Source organism: Triticum urartu, chromosome 4A (assembly GCF_056163025.1).
Source record: "Triticum urartu cultivar PI428250 chromosome 4A, HENAU_Tu73, whole genome shotgun sequence".
Taxonomy (NCBI): domain Eukaryota; kingdom Viridiplantae; phylum Streptophyta; class Magnoliopsida; order Poales; family Poaceae; genus Triticum; species Triticum urartu.
This window is the reverse complement of record NC_141876.1, coordinates 65,807,103-65,820,552: the sequence shown is the minus strand read 5'-3', so window position 1 is coordinate 65,820,552 and position 13,450 is coordinate 65,807,103. Positions and strand designations below refer to the sequence as shown.

The window sequence follows — 13,450 nt, the reverse complement described above, 5'->3', positions numbered from 1 at the left end:
CTTGTGCTATGCGCCAGTTGTCCCAAAATATCTACCCACCTAACGATCATATCATTAAAGGGCATTTATGTCTTATCACATCGGGCTGCTCCCTAGGCTATAAATAGCTGCCCCCTACAACCACTAGCTGGTTGGATGCTCTGAGAGAAACTGACACTTGTCATTTGAGAGCATCCCATCCTCCGAGGACTTTGAGCGAAAATCATCAGTGAGGAAAACCCAAACCCAAACACCTACAAACCCAAAGTGATTGATCATCACTGAAGAGATTGATCCTGCGTGGATCCGACGCTTGTTACCTTTGAAGACTGTGCATCTTCCAGACGGTTGGGCGTCATGGTCTAGAGCATCCAAGAGGAAATTGTGGATCGCCGAGTGACCGAGTCTGTGAAGGTTTGGAAGTCACCTGAAGACTTACCACGAGTGATTGGGCGAGGTCTGTGTGACCTTAGCTCAAGGGGAATATGGTGAGGACTAAGTGTCCTGAGCTGCGTGTTCAGGACTGGGTGTCCGGGGCTGTGTGTCCTCAGGTTTAAATACCTAGCCGCCCTAACCAGACGTACAACTGTCACAGCAGTTGGAACTGGTCTACCAAATCTTTGTCTTCACCGAGCTAACTGGTTTCAATTCCTCAACCCTTCTATTTCCTCATTTCCGTGTTGTGTGCTTGTTCATATCTGTTTGAAGACTTTGACTGAAGACTTTCTCAATTTCCTCAGTTCAATTTCTTCAGTCTGTTTGTCTTCATTCTGTTTATCCTGTGTTTACGCTTTCTGTACTCTGTGCTTGTTTTCATTTCATCATGAAGACCATGCTCATGCTCTATTACGTTTACTTCTGAGTACTTATTCCGCTGCAAGTAGTTCTTCTCTTAGGAATTTCCTCACCCTGAAATTCCTCGGTGAAGAATTCATAAAAATCGCCTATTCACCCCCCTCTAGTCGACTTAACGCACTTTCAGTTTTTTAGGGGTAAAACAAAGTTTATTGATCAAAATTCGCATGAGGAGGGATACAAATTGGGTCATGTGGTTGGCAAGCTAAAGATGGCACCCATGATCCAAGAAATGAGCGAACTTTGCTATACTATGGGCATTGGCATTGGCTGCACGCCCCTCGTAAGAAAAAATACAGTTAAACATCCTAGACCGAATTCTAATCTCGTTGATCACCACTCCATAGCTTCCTTGGTTTTCTTCTTTTATGTCGTGGATCACCTGTTTTGAGTCTGACATGACGACAAAGTTTTGAAGCATGAGATCCTCAGCCAAAGATATTGCTTTGCGGCACGCAATTGCTTCAAGAGTAGTCACATTTTTTCATACAAAAAGAGAGAGAGATGCAGTTGTGATATACTCTCCGGTTTCATTACGGGCCACATGTGCCGCAAATCCTCCTAGTCCATTCCTCACGACCCCAACATCCACTTGGATTTTAACATAGCCAGGAGGTGGAGCTTTTGGTTGTCTTGCACCTGATGAGACTGCCCGCCCTCCCTTACTAGTAACAGGTTTCACTTCCAACACCGACGGGTCAGCAATAAAATGGTTATAAATTGGTGTGTTGCATGAGGGCTCTAAAAATTACTCTCATGGATTGATTTATAGCTTACCGACCTAATGGCTCATAGCATCACCACAAACTTGACGAAAGCCTCGTCAGATAAGGTATCAATCATGGTGAAAAACCACTATTTTGTGCTAGCTTGTTCTGCTAGCTTGTTGTCAACTAGAGCCCATATGCACCTGGACATAGTGCATTCGAGTAGTAAATGTCTCCATGAGTCCACGGCCCCCGCACGGACCACAAGCGCAGTTAGGAGCCATATTTCGGTTCATTCGGACATCCTTTGTTGGTAGGGAATGCCTTGCTAATCACTAGAAGAACATTCTGATCTTTGCTGGTATGTGCATCTTCAATTAAAGCTTCCATGATCCCATGTCCTGGTTTGTACTTGAAGATCCCGCCGAGCCTTCTAGCCAGGCCTCCCGGCACTGCTTAGTTTCTACTAACATATTGTATGCTGATCTAACAAAGAAAAACCCTTTTTCTCAAAATTCCAAGACCAGTAGTCTGTCATGTTTCGGGTTGGCGAGGGGATAATCACTGGAACATCGATGGACAAAAAGACATTTTGGATCTTCTCCCTGTCCCAAGTGCCCATTGTTGCATCTATCAGTTCTGCCATAAGTTGATGTGGGCCATTCACTTTGTTGTCGTATGGTCGCATCATTACATCATGAGGTAACCAATTATCCATCTAGATATTTGTTGTGTTGTCGTTATCTATTTGTTGGATCAGTCCCTACTTGAGGGTGTCCCTTCCCTCCAGAAGTGATCACCAAATCTTTTTCCTTTCAAGGATACCTCAAAGATTGATGTATCAGAAGCTTAGATAGAAGGAGCCAAGAAAGGCTTTGCGTTTGTTACAACTTAGCCACGGCTTCGAAAGCCATACAAACGAGCCACATGCGGACTACTCGCCACTAGCTTGGGTGAGAACTCAAGGTCGTAGTCAAGATAGATGGTCTGGGAAGTATACTGACTTAAGGATCCTTGCCCCAAGAGATTTTGGGTGTTGAAGAATATGCCAAGATCGTCTAGCCAGCAGGGCTAGCTTAAAAAGTTCAAAGTCCTTGAACGCCAACCCCTCCATAGCTTATGATTATGTCATTGACTCCCAAGAGATCCAGCTGGGTTTTCTATGATCATCCTTGCTGCCCCATCAGAATTTCCAAATCAACATGTTCATATGTTCACAAAGACCTCTGGGTAATTTGAAACAAGACATAGAGAATACCAATACTTCTTGTGCCACTGATTTAACCAAGACTTCCTTCCCTGCAGTGGACATGGTCATTTCAATCCATCCCTCCACTTTGCTCCATAGCCTATATTTAATAAGGTATTTAAAGTCTCCATTCTTTGAAGGGCCATTATCAGAATTCAGAAGGCATCCTTAAATATTTCTCGTTTAGAGTTTCATTAAAAACATTTAGAATGCTTTTTATTTCTTGTCTCACATTCTCCAAACAACCCTTGCTGAAATAAATGGATGACTTTACATAGTTGATCCTTTAGCCTGACTAGTAAGTGTGCACGTGCAACACACGTTCGATAGTGCCATTCATTTTTTTATTTCACATTTTCTTAATTAGTTTTATTTCTGTGGTTATTTGTTCGTCTACACCTTTTTTTCAAATAGGTAAAGAAAAAATGGAAATGTCATATGTGCTATTGTCAAAAATAAAAATGAAAATGAGTTTTGTACTTAATAACCATCATCTGGGATGACAAGTGTAATATTATGAAAAATTATTTGTTTGAAAAAATATTGTGATAAATATTTCTAGTCAGTGTTTAGATCATATGTAGTGTTGTGGAAATCCCACCAGTACAAGGCTCAAACCATCAAATATCATAAAATCTTGTAGTCCATTTGTACCAGCAAGGTGAACGCCTTGTTCCTCTGCAAGCTTATGCTTCTTTCGATTCAGATTCCATCAAAAGTCTTCCACTCTACAAGTAATAGGTAGAATGCATGTAAGTGCAATCAATTCTTTAGGATTTGAAAATATCATTGTCACTCTTATGCATATCACAAAGTCTCCTCGGAAGGATTATAAACTAACAATATCTCAGTTAGCTTCAGAAGGGCCTCTAGAGCAAGAGTGAGGGGGAAACAGATTCACAACGAGCTACAACTAATATAATCTATATATAGTTATAAAGCAAGTTGGAGGTCAACTTCTGAAGGGCTCACCGATCCACACCAGAATAATCACGGGAGAAACATTAACCATATCACAGTTGAGCTACAATAAGCTAAACCTTGGTAGCAAATGCAAGGCTATCAACAAATATAACTAAGGAAGTCCTACCTTTGAATTGAATATGGACCAACATGATATGCTTTTGTACCAATCTACACTAATCCCTATTGCAAAAAATAATAATGGCTGGCACAGTTGTACACCACTAAAATTACTATTAAAATGTCACTTCAATCCAGTGCCGGGATAAAAATGAAACCTTGAACATAATCCCCCAACAACAAAATACACATGTAAATTGTAGTACCAAAATTGAGTTGACTGGTGATGTATTCGGATTTCAGGATGAGGGAACCTGAAGACTAACTACACCTATTTGTCAAACTAACTACAGTCAATCTTTCATGTGGTCTATTCAAATCAAGCTCAAAGATCAGAAATACCTATCAGTAATCAAGTCAACAAGGTCAAGAAGGAAGTCTCCCTCCGAAGATGGAATTAAAGATAACAAAGAAAAATGGATTAAGGGGAGTTTTAGAGGTCGGCTGCGTTACGCTAACAGAGCCGGACCGTGATTGACCACATGGAACCCTATACCACGAGTCAGGTGAGAAATGATACATGAAGCATGCTTTGTTAATAACTACTGTCATGCACTGGTGGAGTGCTTTCGTTGCTTCAACTCCATCTAAAGTCCTATCAATAAATACTCTAAACTCCAACTCCACCAGGTCAATAAAAACTCAGAAGTCCTAGCTACATATTTGATTGAACAGTCAATATGGACTTCAAAATGCCATTGACAGGATGACAGTACATCGAACAGAAAAATTAGTTGCTTTAGAATTCCATGTTGAAGCTTTATATGTGGTCTATGTCATGTATCTGTTCTTCTGTTCCATATTCCGAAACAAAGAAGCATGTCTAAACTCTGCAGCATAGGATCTCGTGTATATGTCCTACCTGTTACATTGCCCATTTACTTTTTACATGGCCTTCTGTTCACCACAATAACTAAATTAGGCCCAAAGAACTTAGTCCTCTTAATTCACAACTTGATACACATAAAACTTATACCATGAGATAAAAAATCAAGTGAGCGAGCACAAAAAAGCAAAAAAGCAGCTACCTTAATCAATTAGAAGAACCACGATCTGACGCATGAGAACATACTGCTATGAAAAAGAAAGCGAGCACACTTATAGGCAAAACAAGCAAGCAAGCTGCCATCTTAATTAACAGTTGGACCTTTTAGAACAATTTGGTTGACATGAGATTAATTACCTGCAGGTTTCGTGAGTGCAGCAAATCGGTTCTGCAGAGACGGCCAGCAAGCAAGTATCATGGCGGACTTGCGGCCAGTTTCCGACAGACGGGCTATTCGGTTTAGTTAGTATCTTGGCATCGTCTAGACCGTGCCGTGAAGCTCCGTATGCACCTGTGTTGTGGCTGGTGCGTGGGCATGAACGTGAACGACGAAGGAAGGAAACATATTACTGGGTTCTCTGGCTCCTGGATAGGTTGGCGGCCACGCGCGCCACGATAGAGGAGGGCGGCAGCGTACCTGGGGCAACGATCGGAGGAGCGGGAGCGGATGGCGGTGACCTGCGCTTGCTTCCATCAGAGGAGGAGCCGGTCCGAGCTCGCTTTATGTGCGGCGGCGGCGACCCACGCTCGCGTCCTTCAACACGAAGCCATCGTCGACGCCTCCTGGCGACGGCGAGAGACGGGGTGCTAAACCTGTGGCTGAGGACGGCAGCCTCCAGCAGGAGGTTGGAGGTGGAGGAGAGTGGTGTCTGCGCCGGGAAGATTTGGCGTGGGTGAGGGGTAGGCGGATCGGCCGTGGTTCGTTCGTGCGGCGGCCGCTCACGTCCCAAGTCCCAACAGGTAGCGAGAGGCATCGTGTGCTCGGGCGATTGGTTTCCTACTTTCGCGTCGCGTGATTAGGGTGGTGCGGGTCGTGGAATTCCATATTTTCCTTCGCGGTGAAGTATGGTCAGTGAATTTAAATTACTAAGTGCACACAGAAAACGAATCAAGTTAAGGACAACCGTTAGATTAAGTTTAGTGGGACTAATTGTGTGGTGTTGGCTGGGTCATGCGGTGTTGTGGGGCAAATGACGGGGTGCACGTAAAAAAGTTCTTGTTTGATTGTTTTTACTAGTAACGGGAGTAATGGGAGTAATAGGATGCCTGACAATATGTATCCAACAATTGGTTGAGTGTATGTTTTTTGAGCGGTATATGCGAGCATCTATCTTTGTACTGCGTTGAGAAAAAAACTAAAATGGGCCGGGCCAGTCCATCGCTCGCTTAGCTCTCAGTGCGGCATGTCAGACATTTTTTGCCGCAATGAGCGGCGAATAGGAGGAATTGCCACATATGGCTGTGTTTGTTTGGGCTTCAGTTTCAACAGATTCAGCTGTGGGCTTGCTGTGCTGGCAAAACAGCTGTGCTGAGGAAACAACTGTAGTGAAGGTTAGCTGTTTGGCAACGCAGCTGTGAAAACGACTGTGAGCTGGTGAAAAGCCTGAAATGCCCTTAGAGCACTGAGATCAGTGTAACTTATTGATTCAGTGTTAATAGATTTTTTAAATGGTATTTTGACTGAGAGGGAATGATTTGTTCTATGTTAATGCATAAAATATTTCATAATAATAATTTTCTCACTTTCTTGCTCATATATACATTTGCCCATACAATACAAAAGATAGTCCATATAATTAATAATCCGTACAAAAGAGAGCTAAAGGATTAGACCGTCTATATAACTAATAATCCATACACATAATTAGAGGTCCGTACAAATACTAATCTATGTAGCTTGTCGCGCAATAAACAAAGAGCTCGCAATCCTATCTCGCGTGTCGTTCATGTTGCCTTCATCGGATGAAGTGGGAACGACATTGCCAAGCAAAGGTGTTGACCGTGAGACTGCAGGCATGTAATTTTTATTATCATCACATTTATCAAACTCTTTATCGCGTAGCTTGCTGTCCCTGATGAAATTGTGAAGCGTCATACAAGCACTGATAATCATCGTCTGACTTCCCACCTTGAAGTGTGGCACATCCCTTAGGATGCGCCATTTCTTCTTGAGCACACCAAATGTGCGTTCAATCACGTTCCGAAGAGAAGAGTAAAGATAATTGAACACCTCAAATTTACCACTCGCTGGGCGGCGGCCAGACCGAAATTCGGCAAGGTGGTAGGTTGTCCCTTTGTAAGGAGCTAGATACCCCACCCGGTTAGGATAACCAGAATCAACAAGGTAGTACATATCTACATCCATCGAGAATAAATTTGAGCACATGTACAAATTAATACAAACAATCTGTACAAAATTAGAACACTTGATTTGCGTACCTTCAGGAGGTGCAGGATAAGTACTAGCATACTTCAATATACTGTGGTGGAAAATCCGTGTGTCATGTACCGACCCCGCCCAACCGGCAACGACAAAGGTAAATCTCATGTCAAAGTCACAAACTGCCAACACATTTTGACTTGTGTAACTATGTCGACCCATATAGTTGTAGGTCTCTTTAGCGGGAACTATAACGGGAATGTGAGTTCCATCAATTGCACCAATACAACCTTTGAAGTGAGGCCAGAAACGTTTGTCCCTAATTTTTGGATGCACATATGTGAATGTAGGATCTCTAGGTTTGATAATGTCTCCTCCTAGAGAATTTACACAGTGCAACACATGATTGAACTTCCTATGGATTGTTTCAGTTGACCGAACAAACCGATCTTCAGCTTGGCGAAATGATTGAGGGCCTCCAAGCATCCACAAGAACATGCCTAGACTTTCCAATGAGTTCATCTCGCTAGTTGACTCCAAATGGTAGTCACTCACTAAAAGACCATGCAAACTCAAAAAAACATCTGGATACATTCTAAACATTTTGTAGCAAGATTTAGGACGTGCCAACTTTTCCATAACCCATTCATGACCAGTTTGTACTACAATCCTCCTAGGCTGCCTACGTTGCTTATTCAAACAAGTTTTGCTGTAGTGCATAGCCATTTGGCCCAAGGTTGCAAGATCAGTACTTAACTTGAGCAAGTTTTTGTTGACATCGATTTCGGCCAAAGTGAAACATGGTGCTTAGATATTACTAAAATAAAGTAATTTATATAAAAATAGCATGATGATTTTCTACCGCGCCACTCAATATAAAACAATAGACCCGGAAATAAAAGGGAAGGGAATAAGCCATATCGCCATGTAAATTAGAGGATATATACACATACGCCATCATCAACGATGAAATCCTGATGTCGACACAAATTCAAGTTTTATAGACGATGCTAATATTGTCAATATATTATATCGCATTTACGAGAATTATTCTATCGTCACGAATGAAATATCAGCGACAATCACGTAAAACAATATGCTGCATGGCAGTGTAAAAAAAATCAAGTCACCATATAATCATGAACTTGTGAATATTTTCTCATGCCATTAAAATCAATTTGGCTCAGCTATCCCAGTCATACAAATGGCTAAGTACATGTGTGGTGCAAGTACGAGCTATACGTGCATGCATGTGTTATGCATGGGTTAATTATACGGCAAGATTAAGAGCTAATTGAGTAATTAGCCAGCCCATGGCCATAACACGTATAGCCTGCATGCGTTAACTTATTATAATCAGTTGGGCCCATCCCATTAGATTTTTTCAACCCACTAGAGAGATCAGAAAAGAAGTTGATCACGTAAAAGGCTCAGTCAAGTGCCTCACGATCGACGGAACGTGGGCAAAGCTGCCACTACCCCACGATCACAAGACGTAAACGTGCCCAGCAGGAGGCCTCCCGCTGCTCTCCTCGCTCCTATATATACCAGCCCGGCCAGCGTGTTTGGCTTCTCATCGATCAATCACTCATTTGCGAAGAAGCTCGTCGCTGCTCATTCACATCCATCCATCGCTGCTTGCTTGCCATCGCTCGCTTGCACACACACACCTGCGTACACGCTGCCGGCCGTTCGTCTCGTCGTTGCGCCGGCCGTTTGTCCCGTCTCGCCGTCCGTCCCGCCGCCGGCCGCCGTCTCATCATCGTCGCCGTCACGCCGACCGTCCGTCTTGCCACATATATAGTTTCTCATCTCTTGGTTCGGTCTCATGGTGAGCTTGATCCCATGTTGATACAAATCAGGGAAATAGATGATATGCCTAGTCTAGTCACATATTGATCTTCATCCTATATACTGATGCGAACTAAGTGCACATGTGCAATAAAAAAATCTTCTTGTCTTTGTCTCATGATACAAGTCAAGACTAAAAATTATACTCATCTTGATTTGGTCTTATGGTGGTCTTGCACCTCCATGTTGATACAATTCAAGAACAAATTATATATGTCTTGTTTTGGTCCCATGGTGATCTTGCATCTCCATGATGATACAAGTCAAGAACAAATTATGTCCATCTCGTTTTGGTCACATGGTGATCTTGAACATCCATGTTGATACAATTCAAGAATCAAACCATATCCATCTTGTTTTGGTCTCATGGTGATCTTGCATCTCCGTGTTGATATAATTCAAGAACAAATTATATATGTCTTGTTTTGGTCTCATGGTGATCTTGCATCTCCATGATGATACAACTCAAGAACAAATTATGTCCATCTCATTTTGGTCTCATGGTGATCTTGCATCTCTGTGATGATACAAGTCAAGAACAAATTATGTCCATCTCGTTTTGGTGACATGGTGATCTTGAACATCCATGTTGATACAATTCAAGAATCAAACCATATCCATCTTGTTTTGGTCTCATGGTGATCTTGCATCTCCGTGTTGATATAATTCAAGAACAAATTATATATGTCTTGTTTTGGTCTCATGGTGATCTTGCATCTCCATGATGATACAACTCAAGAACAAATTATGTCCATCTCATTTTGGTCTCATGGTGATCTTGCATCTCCATGTTGATACAACTCAAGAATGCAAATCAAGAATATAAGAGAAATTCATGCTGGTAGAAAGCAAGATAGATTTTCTCCTTGTGAAATATGGGAGGCCAAGAAAAGTAAATATTGCTTGTCATTTGCATCGGTTTGAGCTGATTTAGTCAGATCACTCATGTATTACCCTCATATGAAGGCATGTAACAACAAGTTAAATTACATGATAGATAATTTCCCTATAGCGATTTGCACTACATAGACAGAGTGTGCTTGCAATATGGAAATACGTAAAATAAATTTGATATTGAAACATGCATAGTTTAGTCATATATAGCTAAACTTGAGTCGACAATCTTCATAGACCCCATCATGTCCATGCAAAACGTAACATACTTCCATTTGATTACACCATGAGCATACAATCTATGCTATGCCGGTGATAATACAAGCAAGAAGAAATCACCATACTTCATTTGGTTACGCTACACATGGGCACAATGTTGCTACATGATGTTAGTACAAATACAAGTGAAGTGAAATGCACTTGAGATTCAAACCCATATAAATATTTGACTAGATTCATTTAGTCGCATAAGATTATCTCTCAGATAAATTAAAATCAAACCATGAATTTCTTTCATATAGGTGCATGCATCTACGAAATTTAACTGGGGTCATAGCCTATGTTGATTATACTAAACATGGCATAGTATAATTGAATATGTCATCGCCAATTTTCATATGGTTCTCGCATATGATGGCTCGGTGCAATGCTTTATACGTTGCTATAAAGTAAATCAAATATTCCGCCATTTCAGGCATGCATATAGAAACCACATGCGTGTCAAAATTAACTCATAAAAAGAGTTATGCCCCATATTGCACATGCGCACGTTAGCTCGGCTAGTTAACCATTAAATAAATCTTCATATGACTGAAAAGACAACCACTACATATTTGCGATGGTTCATAAGCTAGGCATGAACGTGCTATATGAATGAACATTGTCAAATCATGAATGTTATGCAACGCATATGTTAGCATAGACGAAGTTCAAGGCTCTTCGAGTACGCCGACGTCGAAGACCGCGAGGAGGACTATTTATTTCTACATTTTGTAGTCTTCTTTTTCGACATTTTGTAGTACTCATGTGTGGCAATTCTATGTAATAGGATAGTTGGAATTCTTAATCAGGGGTTTTCTCTTCGGAGATGTAATTAACAGATCTTTTATATAAATGTAAGAGTTCTGAAAATAATGTACCTGCAATGTTTGATCTCCTTTTTATTGTATGCATTTACGCATTTAAATATATTCATTCTGTATCAATGACGTGGATGCGTATTCTCACGCCTGCCATTTTCCCGTCATCAGTTTTGAAGTTGCACTGTCTTTATGTTAGCATCATCATCGTCACCACCTCCGCCGTCAATTCCATCAGTCTACAAATGGAACATGACAACAAGATTAGTTGTCATATCCATTATTCATACATATGGGAAAATAGCATTCAAATAAGCAAATGGTTCATATCCAGCAAAGCCAATAGTTCACACACGAATGGTACAGACCAACAACATAGCATAATCCAAGCATTCAAATAAGCAAATGGTACAGACCAACAACATAGCATAATCCAAGCAAAGAACTAAGCAATTATTCTAAACGAGAAGTTACATAGCATAATCATGCGCTCTCTCGAGCCAATCAAACCTTCCTTCCTTGGTCTGAACCAATGCAAACATTTCTCTATACTCAGCCTTCATAAATAGCATGCTCGAAGAGAAAAAGAGAGGATTTCCTTCCTCAACTCCACATTCACGAACCATCTCCATTGCCTCATTCATACTAGGGCCAACCGGAGTAGGGGGAGGAGCAACCAGAGGAGGGGGAGGACGAGCCATGCTGGAGCTAGATGCTTCTTTTATACTTTCAGCCGTTACACATATCGCATCACTAGCCTTCTTGTACATCCGAACAAATGGGTTCTTCTCATCTTGAGCAGAAAAATCATCTTTACAGGACTTGGTCTTTCGCTGCTTCTTTGGTTTTGCTTTGATGACTTCATCATCATCCTCTGCACTATCAGTGTCATCACTAACATCCTCCTTGTCCAATGGTATCTCACCGGGGATAGCTGACTCGGCACCGGTGACATGACGGTCATCAAACATGAGGTCCATTTCAGCCAAGTTGGGTGGTCCTCCATTCCTATACTTTGCATGCTCCGGGTTTTTCTGAAATATAGCAAAAGAACAAACGGTCAGCTAAATGGATAATTAAGATAATATAAACCCAATGTAAATGCTATGAGTAACATGAACTTACTATTAGGTGAGTGTTCCACCAATCAGTATCAGCATCAATGGTTCCTAGCTTAGCATTCCATCCAAGTCCAGGTGCGTCAATTTGCAGTTGTTTCCATTGACAATACATAGTTTTGAGATTTTCCCATCTATTCTTGAATTGCATCCTCACATAACTTTTCTTAGTTATCTGCAACCAACTCTCCCCTAAATTCTTATATCCTCTAGGACTCAAGAACGCCCCCGGCCTATTGCCTGCTTCAACTTACCTCGCACACAACTCGCAAAATACCCTAGTATGGTATGCATCCCAAATTGCCTTGTCTGTCTTGTCTGCCTTCTTCGCTGCCTTCTTCGCTGACTTATTCGTTGCCTTCTCCATCTAGTTCATTTTCACCATAATTTATACCAGAATACAGCACAAGGAAGAACTATGTATAGCAAACAAGCATGTCCAGCAAGCAAATAGAAAAAGATATGTCCATCATGAAACAAGCATAGCCATTTGACCCAAGCAGAGCATCTACATGTACATCCAGCAAGCAGAGCATCCACAACAAGCTTCAAATATTAATTTACCCATCAATGAACGACAACTATGCATCAAATATCAGCATCATGTATGAAGCCTCAATCAACCAGAGCATCCACATCAAGCAATATGCAGCATATCAATCAAGCAGGGCATCCACAAAGAACAGAAATTTCTGCCAAGAAAATCTCACCCCAACTGATGACGACATCGTTGCTCGAGGGAGTGGGCATCGTTCTCCGGCGGTGGATGAGAAGGCCAGGCGTTGGCCGGTGAAGGGGACCGACGAAGACGGCGAGTGGAGGCGGCGACGGCTCTTGCCGCGGCGGTGGCGTCTCTTGCGGTGGGCGAGGACGAGTGGAGGTGGCGGCTACTGACAGCGAGTGGAGGAGGCGGCGGTGGGCAACGGCGAGTGGAGGAGGCGGCGGCGGGCGACGACGAGTGGAGGAGGCGGCGGCGGGCAACGACGAGTGGAGGAGGCGGTGGCGGGCGACGACGAGTGGAGGAGGCGGCGGCGGGCAACGGCAAGTGGAGGCGGCGGCGGCGGCTCTTGCGGTGGGCGAGGACGAGTGGAGGCGGCGGCTACTGATGGCGAGTGGAGGAGGCGGCGGCGGGCGACGGCGAGTGGAGGCCGCGGCGGCGGCGGAACCCTAGGTTCCTCTCCCCCTCGCTGTCTCTGTTCGTGCGTGGGCTTGCGATGAGGGAGACGAGACGAATGGATTGATTGAAACATGGCTCGATGGCATTCCTTTCGTAATTGCGCTGAACTGTCAAGGGCGTCGGTGGAAATTTGACCGAGGGAAATCAGTTTCCTGATGAAAGCACGACTGGCCTCGCTTCACCCTATACCACGTAAAAAGGCTTGAAACCGTTTTTGACTATCGGCCGAAAATTGTCCCGGTTTAGCTGTTT

General features: G+C 42.8%; 1 protein-coding gene across 2 annotated transcripts; it reads right to left on the bottom strand.

The window, feature by feature from the left end:
• Nucleotides 1-6,575: 6,575 nt before the first annotated feature.
• On the bottom strand, nt 6,576-13,280 carry LOC125550685 (uncharacterized). 2 transcript variants are annotated; one of them, XM_087517785.1, is made up of 3 exons: nt 12,732-13,280; nt 11,079-11,142; nt 6,576-7,849 (listed from the first exon to the last, which is right to left on the bottom strand). In XM_087517785.1, exons 1-3 carry the CDS (start codon nt 12,747-12,749, stop codon nt 6,588-6,590), a joined length of 1,344 nt encoding a protein of 447 aa, XP_087373911.1. In that variant the 5' UTR covers nt 12,750-13,280; the 3' UTR covers nt 6,576-6,587. The 2 variants fall into 2 exon arrangements, 1 of the variants encoding a protein (XP_087373911.1); XR_015600277.1 differs by lacking the exons at nt 6,576-7,849; nt 11,079-11,142 and adding exons at nt 11,607-11,937; nt 12,029-12,388 and having other exon boundaries at nt 12,732-13,258.
• Between the last annotated feature and the right edge of the window lie 170 nt (nt 13,281-13,450).

What these genes read in the sequence shown, in the direction of transcription:
- LOC125550685 (XM_087517785.1), bottom strand. An exon ending in CATAAAGACAGTGCAACTTC is followed by an intron (nt 7,850 to 11,078) that starts AAAACTGATGAC and finishes TCGATGTCAACA; the next exon opens with AAAACTTGCTCAAGTTAAGT.